General features: G+C 32.0%; 1 protein-coding gene across 8 annotated transcripts in view; it reads right to left on the bottom strand.

The window, feature by feature from the left end:
* The window catches only part of LOC144971557 (von Willebrand factor A domain-containing protein 3B-like), a 62,864-nt gene that overhangs the window by 30,582 nt on the left and 8,950 nt on the right, over positions 1-23,332 (bottom strand). For 2 of the 8 annotated variants that reach the window (XM_078912584.1, XM_078912582.1), the window contains 17 exons: positions 18,521-18,757; positions 17,186-17,277; positions 16,560-16,810; positions 16,042-16,201; positions 15,011-15,079; positions 14,272-14,378; positions 13,523-13,761; positions 11,314-11,510; positions 10,540-10,694; positions 9,789-9,927; positions 8,636-8,866; positions 8,100-8,282; positions 6,971-7,113; positions 5,656-5,903; positions 5,301-5,345; positions 2,633-2,761; positions 1,679-1,693 (listed from right to left, as the gene is read on the bottom strand). In XM_078912584.1, coding sequence (XP_078768710.1) covers positions 1,679-1,693; positions 2,633-2,761; positions 5,301-5,345; positions 5,656-5,903; positions 6,971-7,113; positions 8,100-8,282; positions 8,636-8,866; positions 9,789-9,927; positions 10,540-10,694; positions 11,314-11,510; positions 13,523-13,761; positions 14,272-14,378; positions 15,011-15,079; positions 16,042-16,201; positions 16,560-16,810; positions 17,186-17,277; positions 18,521-18,757 — 2,640 coding nt within the window. The remainder of the gene's footprint in view (positions 1-1,678; positions 1,694-2,632; positions 2,762-5,300; positions 5,346-5,655; positions 5,904-6,970; positions 7,114-8,099; positions 8,283-8,635; positions 8,867-9,788; positions 9,928-10,539; positions 10,695-11,313; positions 11,511-13,522; positions 13,762-14,271; positions 14,379-15,010; positions 15,080-16,041; positions 16,202-16,559; positions 16,811-17,185; positions 17,278-18,520; positions 18,758-23,332) is intronic. The other 6 variants (XM_078912583.1, XM_078912586.1, XM_078912588.1 and 3 more) reach the window with 3 other exon arrangements.

Below are 23,332 nucleotides of genomic sequence, written 5' to 3'. Positions count from 1 at the left end.
TACAAGCATGCTTATCGAAAATATATACAAAATATAATAATATACCCTTCTGTTTGAAGTAGAAGTGAGGGGCTAACCCCGCATCGGCAAACACTGAAAAGGGAGGCAATATTTTGTACAGGATACCGTGTATTAAAAGTTTATTCAATCTTAGGCTTTTGCAATAACCATGCTAAACATATATGCGACCCAGGTTCTTCAAAATGGATTTAAATCAGGGCTATGAGTAAGTTGAATATGATATTAAAATATCATCAATTTTAAAAAAAATTCCCAAATGATTCGTGAAATTGTCTCTACTCTCTTTTAAGAATAGTTCTGCTCAAGTAAAACTAATAAATATATTCTAATGATATTTATAATGATGTTTAATATCTATCATTGTCTTAATAAGCCAGGTCAATTTTCATAATACCTTCCAATTTCACCCAAAAAATATTGGGAGAGATAATTTTGTCTATATACTCATCGGAGTTATATCAATGAGGAATAATAGATAATTAGAAACCAATCATAGATGGAAATTATCAATTATACACAGAATGGACACATGAAATTAACAGCAATGTTAGAGTTAATAAACAAGTAGTAGAGAATTAATGAATATGCGTAAAAATTATTTCGTTCAAATATCAAATCAAATGATAATAATAATAATAATCTTAGTTTCTGTGAAATAGTATGAGGGGAAAGTAATGAAATATCGAGAATCTGAGACTAAAATTGTGAGTTCGTGTTAATTTTCAATATATTCACATATTTTTTTATAAATTTAAAAACAGAGTATTACAATATAAAGATTTCCAAAAGTAACCCATGGTAGAAGGAATAAAAGGAAGGACATTAAAAAGAAGGAATTAGTTTATTTAGTGATCTCATGAAATCACTAAAATTACATTGGAAGTAAAGTGGTGGGAAAAGAAGATGAGGAAACAGAGGCAAAAGATGAGGGGGAGGAAAGGGAGGAGGGGGTGGGGGAGAGGAGGAGTAATTATAATAATAATAATAATAATAATAATAATAATAATAATAATAATAATAATAATAATAATAATAATAATAATAATAATAATAATAATAATAATAATAAAAAAGAAGAAGAAGAAGAAGAAGAAGAAGAAGAAGAAGAAGAAGAAGAAGAAGAAGAAGAAGAAGAAGAAGAAGAAGAAGAAGAAGAAGAAGAAGAAGAAGAAGAAGAAGAAGAAGAAGGAGAAAAAGAAGAAGAAGAAGAAGGAAAAGAAAAAGAAGAAGAAAGGAATATTAAGGATATAATGTGTATTTATCTATCCATAAATATTCTTATCACATACTTTTTTAATTTAACAATCTGAACTAAAAATAAGATGACATATTGTAAAAAAAAAATACAATTTTAGTGAAATGCATATGTTACGAAAGAATAATTCGTAAATTTGGTTTTAGTAGAGAGAAACATTTCAGATATCTGTTGAATTTATCACCTTCAATTCCAATCATACCAATACCATTGAACACACGACAAACTTCTACATGGGTAAAATGAAAAAAAAAACAACAAAAAAACAAATGCCGACCCTTGCAAATCAAAGCTGACCAACCTTAAACAGAGTGTTTAAAAATATTTTGTTAAGAATGAAAATGTATATAATGTTTAGGAGGGAAAGATATAAATTAGTAACAGATGTGTTGATATTCTTACCAAAGTAGTGGTTATCTGAAGCGCAAAACATTTAGCATATAAAGAAAAAGGCAATTCAAAAGCAATTGATATTCTATAATCCATGAAAATGAAAGTATAATAAAGACAGAACTCAGTAAAATAAGCAGATTTGGTGAAATAATGGTGGATTTTGAAAATAATATTACACTTGCTTCAATTAATGAAACTACTCAAATTACAGTTGCAACGACAAGATTGGAAATATGAAATAAATAGTTAGTTTGTGGAAAAGCAATTAAGAATATTTAATGATCATGCTATGCCTAAGTAAAACGAAAAAAAAGGCTGTTCTTAAAAGTCCTGGACACACGAATTTCTTATTGCACCATTAAAATTAAAAGCAATAAATTCTAAGGAAGGATAGCAAAATGAACGCCAAAAGAGTATTGCTTCACAAAGCAAGCATATAAATATATTTTTTTAATGTCATTAATCTGCCGAATATAAAACAAAACACTTCTTAAAGACTTAAAAAGAGTATGGTATATAACAGCAGATACATGATCTCACTCCAAATGAGATGTGGACTCAAATAAGCACTGTATAAAGGGGAAATTAATAATTGAGAGAAGGGTTCCTTTCAAGGAAATGTTAAAGGACTGCATGTAATTTTTTTCCCGACTGTTTACCATTTGGAAGTTGTTGTTTTTTAAAATTACTTATTATAATTATCTACACATTCCCTTTTTTATTTAGGATGTTGACGTATCAAAAACTGATCTCATAAAAGTTGTCAATGAATGAAATTTTGAATGACAATTATTATTGTAAAGCGCTGCTGAGCACTTATGTGGAAGTTGAACGCTATATAAGAAACTCATTATTATTATTAAACAAACAAAATATTGAGTTCAAAAAGCCATAACAGTAAATTTTAAATGCACAAAAAAGGAAACTCATTAGTAAGATTTTCTTTCCTTCTAAACTACTTACAATCAGCAAGATTCTTTTGACGCTCAGCCTGAAGTTGGAACAATTTCTTTGTTTCGGGCAAAAGCCACTCATTGGGAGAAAATCTTCCACTGCTGTTTAAAGTTCTCATCAGGCTGGTCTTTGTGTGACCTGAATAATAGAAAAACCAAGAACTTTCAATGCAAATGTAATAACATTTAGTTTGCTGTAGATACCATTTAAACGGAACAGAAAATTTAATAAGTAATAACGTATAAACAGTGACTTATCATGTATACTGTATCTTCTCACTGTAACCATTTTGTTTCATCAAATAAAAATGCTTTATTCAAAACAAAAAAAGTTCAACCTCAGTTTAAAAAAAAAAATCTAATTTAAATTCTGAAAATTGGATAAAGCTGTATGACATGGTAATAAAACGATGTTCTCTACTCGTATAAAAAAGGATAGTGGACTGTTTTGTTTTCATGGTCATTGTACCGTATATGTCCCATTAAGTGCACGCAATGTGTGGAAATCCAGGGAGAGGAGTGTGCGGTTGTTACACACTAATACATGCAGACCTACCTTCTATTACGAAAAATTAGTAGTTTTACTAATTTTGGGCTTCAATCGCAGAGCGGTATAGGGCATTAAACTCAATAAAACTTATTGATAATGACGGTTTTGTGTCAAAACACAAAAATTTAAGAATTTGAAGCGTTATCTAACCTGGTAAGGACAGATTGGTATGATATAATGTTTTTTATGATCCCTTCCATTTTTCCAACCCTAAAAAGTTTACAATATCAAGTAGGTTTGTACATGTTGATTTTTATAACAACTCAGTTACGTTACACCTTGTTTTCCATATCTTTTATAGTTGTTTTTAGCAATGTTCAATATGTTAAATTTTAAACACTATGGTTGATAATTATTATCATTATTAGTATTATTATTATTATTATTATTATTATTATTATTATTATTATTATTTATTATTATTATTATTATTATTATTATTATTATTACTACTACTATTATTCTGTCATTCTGTCCTGTCTTCCATAAGAATGGCGAAGACTCGTGGCTCATGTTGGGCGCCCCAAGGGGCGGCCTAAGTAAGTAAGTAATTACTATTATTATTATTATTATTATTATTATTATTATTATTATTATTATTATTATTATTATTATTATTATTAGTATTATTATTATTATTATCGGCCATCAGCATCATTCATAATGCTCAGCTGATCAGGCACTCACTTTTTTCATAACTTCAAAATGACAACAACAAAAAGGTGGTTGGGAACCTAAAGGGTATGCGATTATTAGGGCAAGTGTGGTTTATTAGGATATATACAGTAATCAGACACGTCTTAAAAATATCTTCAATAAAAGAGACTGTCAAAAAGTCGATAGCATATGTTTCTGGTTAAGAGATTCAGGAACAATACATAATAATTAAAGTAAATAGGAGGGAAATCTTTCTATAGACATATCTAAACATTATAATTTACATTGTCAACACCATTAGTCAGCAAAAAGATCGTTATTGATTGCAACAAAGGTTTCATGGGATTTGATCAGATGGTAATCTTTCAAAGTTTTTGTTATAAATGGGACATTGTGTGTGTGTGTGTGTGTGTGTGTGTGTGTGTGTGTGTGTGTGTGTGTATGTCTGTGTATGTGAGAGAGAGAGGTAGAAAGAAAGAGAGAGGGAGAGAGAGAGGGAAAGATTGTGTATGTGTGTGTGTGTGTGTGTGAGAGAGAGAGAGAGAGAGAGAGAGAGAGAGAGAGAGAGAGAGAGAGAGAGAGAGAGAGAGAGAGAGAGAGAGGAAGAGGGGGGGGGGGGGGGGGGGAAGGGGTCAAAGTTTTTGTGATGATCTATTATTGGCAAGTACAGGAAGATGAAAATGAAAAACTATTCCAGGATAAAGAACTGAATGAACTTTATGGATGTGTGTGTCTGTGTTTGTGTGTATGTGTATGTGTGTGCGAGTGTGAGTGTCTGTTTTTGAAAAGCGTTTAAAGCATATGTATGGATTAAGCACTATATAAGAGCTTGTAATTATTATAATTATTATCAAACTTAAGATTCTGAAACTCTTCAACACAACAAAAAGAAGGCGAGATGATTTCTCAATTATTATTTTTTTCTTTTTTGTTTAATATCATTAATTTATCTATGGGTGGTTTAATCATCAATGATAATAAGTGATAATTACAAATTACACCAATCATCGTAAAAGTGATTTATAATAACGTTCATGTGAATATGCAGCACACAGAATCCATTAATTTAAGGGTTTTAATATGTCAAAAGGTGTAAATATTATCTATGGATTCATGCTTTTTTAAACATTTTGCCCAACCCCCATTAATTCTCCACATCATACAAGTCAAACCAAATATTTGATCAAACGTGAATATGTTCAACCATAGATTGAACAACATGCAGTAGGATAAAGCGTTAAATCTTCTTATACAGGTATATGAATGTGAACCAAAAAAAAACAAACCAAACAAAAAAAATAAATAAATAAATAAACAACAAAACAAACAAACAAACAAACAAAAATAAAACCTCAACAATGTAGTGATAAAACATTGATAATGATTATAACATCATTTTATTTTTTTTGTCTGGGATATGATGATAACAAAACTTAATATTGTGATCCGTCACCAATCAAACATGCTGTACCTTTTTTCCTTTTACCCTCTCTTCGTCTGGTGACATCATTATCAGCTAGAAATCAAAAGAAACTGCTGTCACCTCTTGCAAAATAACAATAGTAAGGAATAAATAAAAATTTTAATAAATTTCTCATTTTATCACCAATCTCACAGGGACATAATTCATAAAGTTAGAAAACACTCCTAGTTTAAACGAAGACAATTTGTTTCATAAACGCTCAGGAAGATTTAGTGTCAATGTATTTGATTCAATACTCGCATAGTTTAGTTGTTGAAAATTACATATTTCTGGACATATTTTTCAAAATTGGTTATCCACAATTACAAAAGCAGTCTAAAAGTGACAGCTTCAGAATACTCACTAGCAACGAGAGGTTTTCTTGAGATGGATACTCTAGCTGACCTTGACCTCTGTGGAACACCCGAGGTAAAAGTTGGACTTTGAGTTCGTGGCGGCGAAGGTGCATATCTGGGACTGATCTGTGACTGTGAATGAGGAGACAGAGGTGGTGGAGCACTAGAAGGTCGAGACTGAGCGCTGGACGGGCGTGATGGAATCTGCCTTGCACCCGTGTCCACGTCAGATTTTGAAGATTGTCGCTTGTCATCCCTTTAAAAAATTAAAAAGAAAAAATCAATAATATACAATTAAAGGAAATCACATTTAATCAATATCAACAGTAAAACCTGTAAAAAACAAAAAGTGGCTAAATCTTAACAGATTATAAAACCCCAAGAAAAATAGAAATGCTTTCATTTTATTTTTCTCTTTGTTATTGTTATTTTAAAGAACTACTTCTGGTTGGCTGTTTATATGACCAAAAGAATAAAAAAGTAATTCTCGATTCCTTGAAGCCATGCACTCAGCTCTGACTGAACCATGCCAGGTCATTTATCAGAATTTTAAAGAGATGTCTAGAAAGGAGAAAGAAAATGAACCCAACTTTTGAAGGTATCTTTAATAAACAATGAATCTTTGAAAAATTAATTATCTTCCATGTGACACAGTTTTGGCATCAATGAGCTTTCATGTGATTTTTGTTCAAAAAAAAAACCCTGAAAAAGTACAATTAATTGATTGAAAGCTATGATAAGGATACAGTGTCTAAATTTCAGATCATTCAGTGGTTTTCTTGGTTAAAAGACGACTGTACAAGTCTAGAAAAAGAACTAAGTCTGATCGCAAAAAAAAAACAAATTAAAAAAAATTTAATAAATAATTTTCAAAAATGGTCTTAAGGCTCTTCAAATAAGATTAAAGTGGTTTTCTTGGAACCTTAAATTTAAACAGTCTTTTTATGAAATAGTCTATGACTTATTGGTAATGAAAGGTTTCTGGTAGATGGGTTAAAAATATTTTTGAAGAATCGATATACACATTGGGGTCTGAAAGGGACTTTGAATCAAACAATGACCTTCTTGAACATTTGAATATCAGTGATGAAACTTGGGTCCACCTGAGTGCTCAATTGACAAAATGTGATTCCTTCACTTGAAGAGCCCAACAACCCCAGTCATTAAAAAGTTTTAACTACTCAGTAAACGAATTGCATGCCACTCTTTGAGACTCGTAAGTGTGGTTCTCTTAGATGTTTTGCCCAAAAGAAACAAATTAAAGAATATACATTTTTGTGTTAGTTCAACAACTGAACTGTGATAGATAGAACTAATGTTCACCTGGAGGAAGTAACACTTCTCCTCAGCTCATCTGTTTCTTTCTTCCAAGCCAAACTGATGCATTCATCTCTAAGCCCTGCAAGTTTGTCAAGATTTTCCAGTCCTCTCTTCATTTCGTCTTTCAACAGCTTGATATCCATACTCTGGTCAATCAATGCATAAGTCATAAAATTATATATAACACAAGGAGAGCATTACCATTAAATATATTAAATCTTCAACTTCATAACTTTTTGTAAGCTATCACATTTTCATATACTTGTTTATGAGATTCATTGACACGAAATCTTAATGATGAAGATTTACTACAGTCCAGCTTGTTATGGTGGACACCTGTGTATGGTTACGGTAGAAAGCAGTAGACGGACAGATGTTGGGTGCGAAAGTGATTTTTTCTCTATTTGTGTGTGGTGGACACTTGTCAAACAAACAATTATTTGGGAGACTTTCCGAAATCTCCTCGTGCTAGCATTTCTTTCAATGTGTATTTTCACAGTAGATCTTTTGTCATGCGTTTATTTATTCAATTTGTCAATATATAGTAGCATTTTAAAAACTCTAGAACAAACCTTGATAGAGTAGGGAAAGTTTAAACTTTCCTAATACGACCATTGTTTCGGTTTTCCGTCTTCATTTTGTTTTGTGAAGTATTGAAAGCAATCCTAGGTTTTTTAATTCTATATGGGTTAGCTCGAGGTCTGATAATTTTTTTTTTTTCTATTAGGTTAAGTCATAAGTCTTATTAAAGGTGTCAGGGTGTTTGTTTTTCCCTATTAGGGTTAGTTAAAGGTACAAGGTTTTATTTTTTCTTAGGGTTAGTTGAGGGAATATTTGAGTTGTTTCCCTTAGCACAAGGAGCTTTCGGAAGGCCTCCCAATTTTTCTACGTACAAAAAAGTAATGTGAACTTGTGCAAGGTGGTAAGTAAGGTGGATAATGACGTGTATGGCCGACACTTGTCAGGGTAGACACAGAAGTAGACACACTAGTTTGACTGTGTTAAAAGAATATAGAACTGATGCTTCTAACATGATACATGAGTGAAATGATAATACATAATTACAAAAACGACTGTGATGAAGCAATTTGGATTTATCAAATATCTCAAATAGCTCCATTAACATTCTTACCTCCCAAGCCTCAGGTTGGTCTACTGGTGGTCCGTCGTCAGAATAGTAATGATATCGTCCACCTGTAGCATCGGCCAGATTGTAAAGAAACTCATTGGCTTGTCGGTCCTCACAGTTGAAGGAAATAGTGTGGATTGGAATACACTTCTGCATTTGAACCTGGGCTATAATGGATTTGGGTGGCTGTTGATTTTTTTTTAAAAAGGAAAGAGAAAATTAAATAAGATTTGACAAAGTTGCTGTTGCAAAAATAAAACGAAATACTGCATTGGCTGAAAGGAATGGATTACTTGAAAATTTTTGATAAGATAAAGTGCAAGTTGTCAACAGCAACATGCAAAATATAAATTAATAAATAAAAGAAAGAAAAAAAACCAAAAACAAACTGATTGAATAAAATTGTGGAAAATTTAAATTTTCAGCTGCTATCATTTATTGAAATCTGATCAACATCTTCCATTGAATTCCTCAACACTGATAATATGATATATTTTTTTTTCACATTTTATTATAGCCATGTTTAGAGACTTCCTCACCTGATCAGGTCTACCATCAGTCAAAAGATAGATGGCCTCTGTATTAGGGTCACTCATTGCCAACTGAATGGCTCCATATGTGTTTGTGGACCCCCAGCAACTCAAACTTTGAATCCAGGACCATGCATTCTGGAGGGATCGCTCAGATACTTCCACCAATCTATCCTTCCATGCAGCTGCTTTCGAGTTAAAGGCGACGAAATTGAATTTTCTCTTGTGTCGAAGTTGCTCCTTTTTCACAAGTTAAAAATGAGAATGAAATAATCATTAGGATGTTATTGTGGTTTTAAACTCATGTTCCTTAGATTTTTACATTCTTAAAAATCCCAACAAACTAATAGCATTACTAAAATGAATCTAATAAAACTAATAATTAATAGTTATATATCAAATTCTGGTTTTAAAAATTAGTTGATTTAAGATTTATTCCTTTTAACTCCATCTGAAGCGTAGGGCATTCATCATGGATCTCCATCTAGGACGGTCTCTGACTACCACCTTCGCCTCCTCCCCATGATATTTAGACACTTTTCAATTCCAAATGTAGTGTCGGGGGTTCCACTCAAGTGCTGTCCTTGTGATGGATGATTTTCTAAAGATGTGTCCAATCCATTTCCACTTTCTTTGTCATATGGTTGTTGCAATAGGTGTCTGTTGGCAGTTGTCCCATAGCATTTTGTTGGTGACCTTGTCTGTCCATCGGATGTTTACGATTTGACGAAGACAATTGTTAATAAAAACCTGCAGCTTGTTCTCTATAGATTCAGTCTGCTTCCATGTTTCTGTGCCATAAAGAAGGACCGACTTGAAGTTGCTCTTGAACAGTTTTAATTTGGTGTTTTTATGGATATTCTTATTTCTCCTTATTGGTTTTAAAATGACAAATGCTTGTCTGGCTTTTGAAATTCTTGACTGTGTGTCAGCATCTGTTCCTCCCTGTTCATCTATAATGCTCCCTTAATATGTAAATTTTGATACATTTTCAATTTCTGTGCCATTCAGCTGATACGGAGTTGTGTTTTGGTGTTGATTTGATTCTCATTGGAGTTTTTTTTTCTGGACATAAATGTTGAGAAAACAAAAAAAAATTTTTAAAAATACAACAATTCCATATTTTACTCAATCTTTATATTTCACAATACTTGCAATTTACCTGCATTAAAACAAATATTTTCTGTTTAACAAATCCTATACTCGGTTGCATAGAGGCAGACATGTCTATAAGGATGTATATTTGTTCCTCTACTACAGTCCCAAACAGTGCTCTGCTCCCTTTGTTGAGCCAATCAATCCTGCAAGACAAAAAAAAATCGTACTAGCGTGAAATATTATCAAAATATACACAATAGCTTCAACAAAAAAAAGTTTGTGGCTTATATGGCAATTATACTAAAGTCAGCTTTCTCTTTATTTCATTAACCACATATAAAGATGATTCAGACGAGGAGTGTTCAATGAGGAGCTATTATGCACGGAAATTTGCTATATATTTCTCAGACCACACTAACCCATCCATTCCTGAGTAGAGAATTAGTTGGTAATTCAGTATTATTGGATGATGAATTAAATTACAAAGCTTGTTTCATGTAGAAGTAATTAAGATTTTTTATGGCGCTAAGCAATGGCCATCTCCCCTGCGTGGTCTTTTAAAAATTATTATCATTATTTGTTTGGTTTTGATTTAGTGCAAAACACCTCAAAAAATCTTCAAAAAGACATCCTGCCCAATTTTATTATCTGCGTCGCTTAATATAAAAACAGAAAATAAAAAGAAACATATCAAATATTGTTAATACAATTAAAATGAGAGTATTACCATCATTCAAAATATATTTTTAAATACTCAATAGACATTCTTTTTCATCATCAAAATTCTCTTTTTTTTCTCTATTGAATTTATCTACCTTTGTTGAAATTTGTTCAAAGCTACTTGGACCTTCTCTTCATATCCCCGATGAACTTCAGGGGTCACCTGAACATGTACTACACGTCCATCCTTCCACCGCACTACAGGAAACCTTTCACAATAGCGGGCATTCACCAACCTCTGTTGAACAATCTGTTAAGAATCATAATTTAGATAAAATCTAATAAAAGCATTGGGCTAAGTTGATTTTGTTATTTTTATTAACTATTTTAGGAGGCTGACAGCAAATAAGGAGCATAGTTTACAATTTATATACTTAAATTCTTTGAGTATTTATCACTGCCTATGGTCAGATACTTATTTACAAGTGATTCCCTGTGGAATGATGTGTGCAAATTGCCTATTCTAGGATACAACCCCAGGACTTAAGTATCCACTAACCCCTTATTGTTACCTGACATTGTCACATGATCCAAATGAAATAAAAGTACAATCTTTGATACAAAGTGCATATAATCAAACATTTCAAAGGTGAGTTGAGGGGTTAAAAATTTAATTTGTTTCCATTAAGATTTTCTTGATCAAATGAGAAGGAGTCCAATCAGCTCTCAAACACAGAAAAAGAAAATACTGAAAAGAAAACCGGTATGATGTAAAAACACTTTTTCAATTTATTTCACTAAAAATATTAATTTACAATTATGTAAAAATCTATGTTGGTTTTTTTTTTTTAACAAGTAGAATAAAAACCCTTAAATTCTAAAGATCAAAATTATATTTTAAAAAAGAAAAAAGAAATGGTAGTTCTCACAGCGTCTGTCTGATTGTCGTTGGGTGGTTGATGCATGATGTCAACAACCCCATCTAGATGCTTGAAAGCCACGCCGGACAAGACGTCGTATAGACCCAGCCGCTTGGCTTCCAAGCCATAAATGTCTAACCACTCTTGAGAATTCATGTATTCCTCATTTTTCGTAGATATAATTCTAGTTGGTTCGTTCTCTTTACCTAGTTTAGAGATGGTAAAAAGCAATACCATTACATTTGCTACATTTGTCAATTACTTTTTGTTTAAGCTATGAAAAGGAAAGTCTGGTTTTGCCTTTTTATACTTGTATCTAACAAATACAATGCAAATAAGTGCTTATGAGAATCAATAAAGTTAAAATTCAATTTCTCTATTTTTTCATCACTTCATTTTAACAATATGAACATTATGAATACAATATGAACATTGACATTCGCCATAAAAGATTTCATTTTAAAATTTAATTGAGTTTTTATATCGTGCATTATCCACTAAACATGCTCAAAGCGCTTTACAATGGGTCCCTGGCCAACAGCAACGCTTAACATTTAGGACGGGACATGACACCTGTTAGGCGACATTACATTTTTTTTCAGACAGACAACGCTGTTAACGGCCAGGTACTCATTTTACACCCGAGTATGGTGAGAAAATGTGAGTAAGAGCCTCTTCCAAGGACTCAACTCTGCTCTAAGCGAGGTTCGAACCAAGGACCTTCCAATCCGAAAGCGAGTGTCATACCACAAGACCACATAGCCGCACAGATGATGCATTATCAAAGTGAAATTTCAACTTTAAAAACTGGAAAGAATTATTTTATGAAATACCCTTGACCTTTTAATCTACTTGACAACAAATGCAGCTGGCTTGAAGTTTAAAATATAGATATTAATAATAATAATGAAAATAATAATAATAATAATAATAATAATAATAATAATAATAATAATAATAATAATAATAATAATAATAATAAATAATAATAAATAATAACATGGACAATATAAAAAAAGATATCAGTAAACATGTTCCATTCCACTCCAACTCTTTCCACTTCTAATTAACAATTATCTTTCTGAAAATAAAATTTTTAATTTGCTTTTTCTTTAATTGTACTACATCATTTTGGACTATCCGGATGAAACAACACGTATTGACTCTTTAAATATAAATAAAGAATAAATAGAATTCAGTGTAAACAATTAAAATAAAAATGACCCTCTATAATATACAGTGGAATCCCAATAAAACCAACACTGCCGGAACAGAAAGATTGGTTGACTTAAAGCAAGGTTGACTTTATCCATTATCAATGGAACACACTTAGTTAAATTGATTTGGGACCAACAAGAAGTGTTCATTTAAAGCAAAAGTTAACATTAAGAGTGTTGACTTTTAGCGGATTCCATTGTAAATGTATAAGGTAATGAATCTATTATCATTTTATATGCCATGCTGTTATAAACTCTTTTTTTTTCCTTTTTATTGTATAGAGACATTCAATCGTGCACATTTATGAATATTTTACATGCAATGTTAACAATGTACAAAAACATTGCTTAGGAATTCTTCTTGTAAAAAAAATTGAAAATCAAAGTCTTGTAGAAAAAGAGGAAGAATGAGCCTAACCAAAAAATAGAACACTTTCTATAATAATTCATTACATACAGAAAGTAATATGTCAATTGTTATAAATATGTTTAACACAAATATAATTCTAATCATTTTAATACAGTAAATATGACGCATCCTGAACAACAGTATAATCAGTATGGAACACAAACAACTCCGGATAATATTACCTTTCAGACTCTGTGGATTGGTGTAATTAAGAATGAATTGAAGGCATGGTAGTTCAAAAGCTGAAAGTTCTCAGTACTGTTGCATAAATTCGATTAGGTATGAAAGATTATGTTCAAAGAGTCTTTAATACTTTAATTGTGATTGTCTCTGCAACACAATTCATTCTATACAATAACGACCATATCATAATCTTTTTTATTGTTTTTCCTTTTAAATGAAACATGCGGTAAATGGATCTGAAAGTAATTCAAAGAAATAACTGGTATATTAGAAATTAGTTTCCTGAGGTAAAATTTTATGTGAATGTCTTTCACCCTGTGGTGCATTGCATATATAAATGTGAAAACTCGTCTTACTAATCTGTTCACTGATTAAAAATGGATTCTACAAAGAATGTCTCTGTTTTTACCTTTAGAAGAAGCACTGGGTTCAGGGGCCTTCTCTATCAACATTCTAATTTGGGCAAGGTTATTCCGGGCCTCTTCCATTTCCTCAAAAAGGAGGACAACATCCTCTCTGACACCTGCCCCTGGGGGAATTCCTCCAAATGTTTTCCTCTTCAACATGATATTGGCGCTACGTGAGATGCCATCACCGGGTTGCGCTTCATAAGCGTCTAACTCCATGACGACAGCATAGGCATGAAATCTAAATTGAATGACAAAGTGTGAGGCATAAAAGACTTGTAAAAAGACATCTAGAAAGTAAAGAAGACAACGACGTTGGGAGAGGATTTATGTGAAAACAAACATTGTCTGTAGTGTGAAATTTTAAGAAGGTGGAATGATTTGTTTAAATTGTCACAAAGTAATGACTTGACTTACATTGTTGAGAACTTACAACCTAACATCCAATTTTGACCTTTTCATCAAACTCTTTGATAATTATCATTTCAAGACTGATATTTAATTGAATTGAACAAGTGTTAATTTTCTGACATGAAATAATTTCTTATAAAGAATGCCTATATTAACATAAAATGAAACTCGTCATTCTCTCCGCTCACATTGTGTACAAATGTTACAACTATTAAATCAATTACATTTATCTAAACCAATGTTTATATTCATCTTTTTCTATTCGAAACAAATTGTGAGACAATTGGAAAAAGAGATGTAATGGAAAAGAAAAGCAAAGAAATGGGTCCCTCAGACTTACTTTCCATGTGTTGACTTGGCAAATTCTTTCAAGTATTTGATGGTGTTGGAACAGTCACAGTTGAAAGACACAACATGAACTGGCCTCTTCAGGTTTAGGGAACTTATCTAAAAAAAAAATTTTTTTTAAACATTCAAAATTAAGGTGATACTAGGCTGCTAGAAGCTGTGGACTGTAAAAAAGTATTAAACAAAAATGAATATAACAGCTTCAAAAGAGAATAAAATACCAAACACAGAATGTTTTGGGCTCAAAACCCTTCTTCAGCCAACGACAAAAACAATAAAAACATAATTACATTACTAAAAAATCAGATCAACATCTAAATATATCGTAAGTCCTCTCTGTTGAATAAATATCCTGGAATGTCCAAGATTTTTCTTCAACAGAGAGGGCGTACAAAATATTTAGTCATTGATCTTGTTTTTTAGTAATATATTTACGTTTTTATTGCTTTTTGTCATTGGCCGAAGACGGGTTTTGAACCTGAACAAATCCTAGTTTGGTATTGTGTTCTTTTTTGAAGCTGTTAAATTCCTTTTTGTTTATTAAAATAAAAAATTAAGATCATTAGTTCAAACGCATGGATGGTAGTTCTTATGAAATGAAGTATATTCAATGTAAGATAAATTCAGACCACTTTAACATTTAGAATTCTTTATTTCTATTTGCTTCACAAAATAATCTTTTTTTTTTTAATTTTGGAAAGGGGCCAGGGGGTTGTCACAAAGTGACTCACCTTTTCCTTTAAAATTTCTTTACCGCTATCGATGGAAGTTCCTTCAGTAAACAAGTATATTGCCTCATTCTGTGAAATAAAATCAAACACACACATATACATACCATTACTTTGCAACATAAGACCCTCACAAGGGGGTCTATCTAATAATTAGCAAGATTAATTTAAGTAAAGGCTCTTTGAAGAAAATAAAATAGTTTGTTACATCAAAAAAAAGTATTTTACACTTATATGAAATAAGTTCATTCCAGTCAAATTTTGAGGTGCGCAGACGATAAAACAATAGTTTTACCCGATGTGCACTCATTTACAGGTTTGATAACCCAATTTAATATGGGCTCATTGTTGTAATGGATGTCTCAAAAATATGATGCAAAATATTGTCCAGTACAACAATGTTAAACTAAGCCCAGAATTGCATTCGGATGTCAGATATGTATACGTTAGTTTTATATAGATGTTTAGTATAAAACATCATATGAAACAATAATATTAATGGAAATGCTTCAATTACGAACAGAAAGCATTTGAAGTCCAAGTAAACCTCAGTATAAAAGCAAAAGTTTAAAAAGAACAAAATCAAAAATGAAATAAAATTTCCAGATTTTGCTTTCTGACAATGGGCCAAAACACATGTTGTTTATGTTGTCATTAAATTGGAAGCATTTCTATTGTAGCTTTCCACATAACGTTATCCATAGTCTGCCATTACTGTGAATAAGAGAAGTAAATGTGACAATTTTCTCAAAGTGGTATCGTGTTGGGGCAAATTTTGTTGTTTAAGATTGAATTTTAAGCCAACCTTATATAACTTGAGTTAAACTTATACGCCCTCGTGAAGGAAAAAGGTTTTAAAAACAATCAAAATAACTTAAATTTCCAAATTCTGATAATTTCAAATTTCCAAATTCTAATAATTTCAAATTTAAACTCAATTTTCTTCACCCAGTTCATTCCGAAATAAAACCAGATTGACACGATTATATGCAATTTCCATATTAAGGGAAAAGATTTTATTTAAAAAAACATACATGTTGATCACAAATTGCTTTGAAAATGGCCTCTGCTGCTGCTGTGTTAGAGACGGGTGCTAAACGGTCCAGCTTCCATAGCCATTGGATAGCTGTCTCTAGTGTGTCATGAGATACAGCAACGCATTCAGGACTGTAAAGCTGAATGTCCTCACTAGCTCTAACAAGGAGACAAAAAAACAAAAAATGGATCATTTTTATCTAAAATATCCATCTCAATAGAATCTAAGAAAAAAAAAAGCTGATAAAAACTATATTCACAACTTTCAACTGTAATAATGGTCATCAGAGGATATAATAATTATGGTGATTCCATCTGACTTTTATACAAAGAATCAATGATGCAATATTATTTTCATCTATTTAGACAAAGAAGGATACATAATCAATCCAAAATAATATCAAATATTAATTTCTCTAAATCAAAATGTAAATGAAATCATGTTTGAATATTACTTTCAAAAAAAATATTGACTATTTTTATAATTAAACAAATAAGCTAATACCAGATCACTAACCTTATCAAATTAAATTTGGATAATTGTGACACTTGCTCCCGTAAAACCCTCTCCAAGGCAGTTCGGTACTGATCAAACTGCTGTGGCGACATATTGCGGATATCTAAAACGATGGTGACTGATCTTTCCTCTATGACGCCAAAAACTCGACGACTTTCAGTGGTTAGCCATTCCAGCCTCCTCTTGAACAAATTCATTGCCTGAAAAAGGCGTTTCTCAATCTGGAGAAGTTTGTCCTTTGGGCAGTTTACCTGTTTGACAATAAAAATAAGAATCATCATCACCATCATCATCATCAACAACAACAACAACATTATCATATTCTCATTAATTAAAACTCCTTATGTTAATCTGTATTTCATTTTTAAAAAGTAAACTTGGTCGAGATAACATTATGAGTCTAGATCAAAAATTCATTTTCATTTCAATTGTAGAATAATAATGAAAATATTTCCACGTGTAAATCTTATGCTTTAATTTCTTTCGTTCTCTTCATTCTCATTTTTATCATACATAGCATTCTTAATATGAACACAAACTAGAGATGTCTACATGCGTCCAATGTCCGTGTTTTGGATTGTTAGAACACTTTCAATCAAAATGTATGAAGTAACATTTAGACTTACATTAAAAGTTCTTCCATCAGGATGCATCATATGTCGAAACAGCCCACCTCCATATCTGGAACTCACTGGTTTCTTCAAGCATGTGTCGTACTCTATATTTGAAGATTTAAAAAACAAAAAAACAAAACAAAACAAAACAAAAAAAACAAACAAAGGTGAGAGGTAAAATATCAAAAGACATGAAAATCTGAAAAGTTTTGTATGATACAATGCCCACTCAAGCCGGTAGAAAAAATACAGGAAAAATAATCCCCCAAAATCGACCACCCTCAACTAGGCATCAAACCCCAAACCTGATGTCCATACAAATGTCTAGCATTCAGAGGGTTTAAGATCGAAGAAGGCTGCTATTTGGGACATTGTGTTTATCTGTTAATTTCTATCTCTTTTGTCTGTCACTGTATCATGAAAACCTTTTTAAAAATTTTTTATCCTGCAACAGTGCTGATTTTCTAATTGAAATGAAACATTGCCAAATGGTATGAATTCAATAATAATATGACAATGATTTTATTCAACATACTTTAATTGTAATAGATCATAATAACTATTATTTCATACAAAAGCATCAAATTATATGAAAATCTCCGCACTATAATCACTTGCAGCAGCCTAAATCTTAGTATCTGACAAATAAAATCGTTTACTGTGTGTTTATAATATATTGATGGAATCCAAAGACTGAAAAATGTTGTAGTGTGTCGTTTTGACATGTATGAAACATATTCGCTCGCTTTATTCTCTTTCCATCATAGGCTTACTTAGGCACCTTTCGATTTTAACCATCTCTAGAGCTATAGAACATACTATGCCCTCCCCCCCCCCCCCCCCCTCCCCCTTGAAAAAAAAAAGAAAAGGAAAACGTTTATGTTGGGTGATCATAACTTGTTACTGAATTTCAAATTAATGGAAGAATACTGGAGAATTACTTTAAAGGGGAAAAAATAATTCTTATATAAATGAGAAAATCAGTTGAGTTAAAAAGGATGTCCTCGGACTCAGAATATATCTTGAAATACTAGACACAAATGGGCTTACTATTTTGTGGCATGCCACCACAAAAAATAGCCATAACTTAAGAAATCTTTATTAGGTCTTTTACAATATTGTTAATTGTCTATCCAAAGTTTCAAAATAACTATCACAAACCTAAGAGCTATACAGTGACAAGCTTTGGGCCTCTTTTCTTAATTGTTTTTTTTCATCTTTTGTTTCATTCACTTATGAACTTTTATCATAAATAATCGTCGACTTAAAAAAATAAAAAGTAGACATGCGATGTTCTGAAAACAAAAGACCAATGAATTTCTTCAATTCACTATTTCTACCACCTACCGTCACTAAGTTTAAATCCAACAGATGGCAAAAGCTGACTGAGTTCCAGTCGATTCTTCTTGAGTCCATAGTTTTGGAGCCATCGTTTCGATGAGATGAGAGCTCTGACATCCAGCTCCCATTCCTTTGGGCGAGGAGTCTTAAGGGCTATCTCATCGTCTGCTAAATCGTCTTTACATTTGTTGTCCAGTAATTTTATGAATGGTCCATTCTTGTGGCCGATATCAAACTTTACGGCTGAAATGAGCACAAATTAAAATAGTTCTATAAATACTGAAACATTTATGAAAAGTTATATGACAAAACGAATCGCAATGTCTTTTGGAACTGTGCATATTACTACTTCAAACTTTATGGCTTAAATGAGCATATATGAAAATAGTTCTATAAATACTGTAACATTTATATTTTCATTATGAAAAGTTATATGACAAATGACTCGCAATGTCTTTTGGAACTGTGCATATAGCAGGAGATCATTCGTTAGAAACAACACATGTGAAGATATTGATATCTATAAGTTATAATAATACTTTACTTATCCTGTTGCCGCTTCAGGTGCACAAAACGCCGAAATAATAATAATAATAATAATAATAATAATAATAATAATAATAATAATAATATAAAATAATAATAATAATAATAATAATAATAATAATAATAATAATAATAATAATAATAACGATTATGCCGTGGATTTATAGATTGACAGGGAACTTATGTAAAAATAGAGGCGAAAATGTAAACTAATCACTTATTTTAAATAACCGTGAAGATAGTATTACAAAACATTCAACAAACAGAAAAAACATTGCCTCTCTTTATATCTCCAAGCAATCAGTATTTCACAAACATTAGGCGTCAATAATTAGCCTGTAAATACCGATTTTTTGGGGGTTTTTTTTGTCTATACCTTTTTTTTTTTTAAATTTCCAAACGCCTAGATCTGGAAATTGTAAATTTCTAAACTGTCTTTTATATTCCAGCTTTTGGTATATAACCTATGGATGCGGTTACATTTATTGTTTATATCCTTATCACCAATTTGCAAATCAGATTTATTGAGGCTGAAAACTCAAATTATACACATACACTCATGTGCAATATTGAATATGAACATAGATAATTTTTTTATCAAATTACAGGATAGTTTATTCTTTACATCTTAATAACACCTTGAATTGAGATGGGGTTTTTTAAAAGTCAAAAACTGAATTAAAACAATGGTGATTATGAAACACAGAGGAACAAAAGATGGTGAGGACGGTGATGACAGTATTGATTTAATAGTAGTAGCAGTAGTAGTAGACGTAGTAGAAGTAGTAGTAGTAATAGTAGTAATAGTAGTAGTAGTAGTAGTAGTAGTAGTAGAAGTAGTAGTAGTAGTAGTAGTAGTAGTGGTGGTGGTGGTAGTATTACTACTACTACTTCTACAACAATAACAACAACAACAACAACAACAACAACAGCAACAACAACAACAACTACTACTACTACTACTACTACTACTACTACTACTACCACTACTACTACTACTACTACTACTACTACTACTAGACTACTACTAATACTACTACTACACATACAAAAAACAACAACACTACTACTACTACTACTACTACTACTACTACTACTACTACTACTACTACTACTGCTACTACTACTACTACTATTCCTACTACTGACTACTACTATTACTACTACTACACTTACAACAAACTACTACTACTACTACTACTACTACTACTACTACTACTACTACTACTACTACTACTACTACTACACTACTACTAATACTACTACTACACTTACAACAAAACAACAACGACTAGTACTACTTCTACTACTACTACTACTACTACTACTACTACTACTACTACTACTACTACTACTACTGCTACTACTACTATCCTACTACTGACTACTACTATTACTACTACTACACTTACAACAACACTACTACTACTACTACTACTACTACTACTACTACTACTTACTACTACTACTACACTAACTACTACTACTACTACTACTACTACTACACACTACTACTACTACAACAACACTACTACACTATACTCTACTACTACTACTAACTACTACTACTACTACTACTACTACTACTATACTATACTATACTACTACTACTACTACTACTACTACTACTACTACTACTACTACTACTACTACTACTACTACTACTACTACTACTACTACTATACTACTACTACTACTACTACTACTACTACTACTACTACACTACTACTACTACTACTACTACTACTACTACTACTACTACTACTACTACTATACTACTACACTATCACACTACACACTATCTATATAAATATAACCACATGCAAATCAAATATATATAAACGCACTGCAAACATAATAACCACCAACACGGTATCATAACCGCTCAAACCAATACAATTAATAATCCCCTCCCTGATAAGGAGACGACACCCATTTTGTCTACCGAATCCCAATACAGCTGACAGTGCAGGTAAAAGGAATAAATTGACCTAATGGCGTCCCACTAAGATCAGTATGAATGCCTGTGACAAATCATTGACAAATTCCCACATTGCAAAAGAAAAAAAAGAAAAAAAAAAAGAAAACCAAACAAAACACGCACACATACATACACACATACACACACAAAAAAACCAACAACAAAGAAACTAAACAGAAATAATTGAAAGAAATTTTAACCAACCCCCCCCCCCTCCCAAAACAAAAAAAACAACAAACGAAACTATAAAAAACAAATAACCTCCCAATAAAACAGGCCGTTAATTATTGACGCCCCCTTCGAAATCCTATTTAGTTCAGGGTCACTCCTTTCTTTGTGGAAATTAATTGTGTCCAGTTAAATTTTGATGTCAAGGTTCTCGAGTCCAACCGTCACTTAATCTGAGCTCATTACTCGCATTGTTTCTCATGAATTTGAGACAGTAAGCACAAGTTAAATGCAACCATGAGAAGTTCGAGTTTCTTCCTTTTTTGTTACTCTGTCTAACATCATATTTTAAAACATCATTACCACTTTTGCTTAAGCGAGTTAACCAAGTTGAAAATATATATTAAAAACATATTTTTCTTTCTCTTTGTTTTTCCATTTCATTTACTAGAATTTATTTGAATTTTCTCAGTGATCAGGAAAAGGAAATTGACTGACTGAAGAAGAAAAAAATAATGAGAAAAGAAGCAAATATAATAGTTGCTTCCTTCCGTTTACTACATGCATAGTCTCCTCAAAACAGTTTATCCCTTGCTAGGCGGATCTTGAAAAGCGTGTCAACTACACGGACGAAACCCAAGTCTGGTTCTAGGTATCCGGTTGTAAGATAAAGCCATGACGATATCTATTGAAAATAATTAGAGCTTCTTTTGTATTGTCAATGATTTGCAACAATATGACATGGTGCATTGTATCGGTATCCTTATCCTTTGAGCTTAAAAGGCATAGCCTCTCATTTGGAAAAAAACAACAAACAACAACCCCCCCAAAAAAAAAAAAAAAACAAAAACAAAAAAAAAAACAAAAACAAAAAAAAAACAAAAGCAAAACAAACAAACAAACCAAAATGAAACAAATAAATAGTATACTCTGACGATTTTATAATGATAGAACAAGCCACAATTCCGCTCTAAGACTGATTACAAATTTTATCATGTCATTGTTGTTTATTTGTTCACAAATCAAAAGTCAATCTATCTAAAGCAATTAAGTGCCATTGTGTGCCCGATCAGCGCAAAGCTTAATTTTCGTCCAATCTTAATTGATCTCACGAAAGGAGCTTTTCAAAATCCACCGTGGCCTATTGTTGACAGCCTTTCATTAGTTGCCTACAAGACACAATCGTAATTCATGTAAAACACCGCTTTGCTCCTCGCTGTGTCGCGTTGATACAGCAAAGCCTTTTCAATAGAATACACAGACACAAGCCGTGCGTGTTGTTATCGATCGATCTGTGTCGATTTGTATTGATCTATTGATTAATGGCAACCACGAACCACTGAAGGCGTTCCAGACAATTATGTTGTTACGTATCACAAAGTGGGCATAGTGTTATTGGTGGCATATTTACTAGGTAAACAGGACGCAGTCAGACCGGGTAGTGTTGCTGGCTTTGACTTGTAACAGATAGTATTGATGACGTTCTGAAGTTAAGGAGCCTCTTTATCGTACAATTTGACATTTTAAAAAAATGGATTTAAGTGTCACAAAGATCTATTTATTTATTGTCTCTTTCGTTTAAATTCAATTTTTTTTAAATCGAAATCATAGTGGGGTACTCAGACTAACTAGCTAATGCCGGCGATGTTGGTTGCTGGAGGTGATAATAATGGTGGTGGTGGTAGTGATGATGATGATGATGATGATGATGATGATGATGATGATGATGACGACGACGATAAGACGACAACAACAACAAAGACGACGACGACGATATAATTGGCATGTCTGAAAATTAACAGTAATTCTTTCTTTCATTGAACCATTCATACATACATACAAGTATGGTCAATTAATGTCTCGTAAGATTCGACAAAACTTGACACGACTTGTCTCAAATGATTTTTTTTAAAGGGCGGAAAAGAGACTTAAAAAAATATATATATATTTAAGACGCTTGTAGATATAGATAGAATGCGCTTGGCCAAGGAGTTCACAACATTGCCATCCGGAAGATAGCGGACCAACACACAAACTCTGTGTAACCATGAACTTTTATAGTCTTGTTAATAGATAGAATGCGCTTGGCCAAGGAGTTCACAACATTGCCATCCGGAAGTGTA

This window comes from Berghia stephanieae, chromosome 4 (assembly GCF_034508935.2).
Source record: "Berghia stephanieae isolate SIO BIC M18660-M18661 chromosome 4, UCSD_Bste_1.3, whole genome shotgun sequence".
Lineage (NCBI taxonomy): Eukaryota > Metazoa > Mollusca > Gastropoda > Nudibranchia > Aeolidiidae > Berghia > Berghia stephanieae.
Note: the sequence above shows the minus strand (reverse complement) of the source record. Positions and strands in the feature narration are given on the sequence as shown.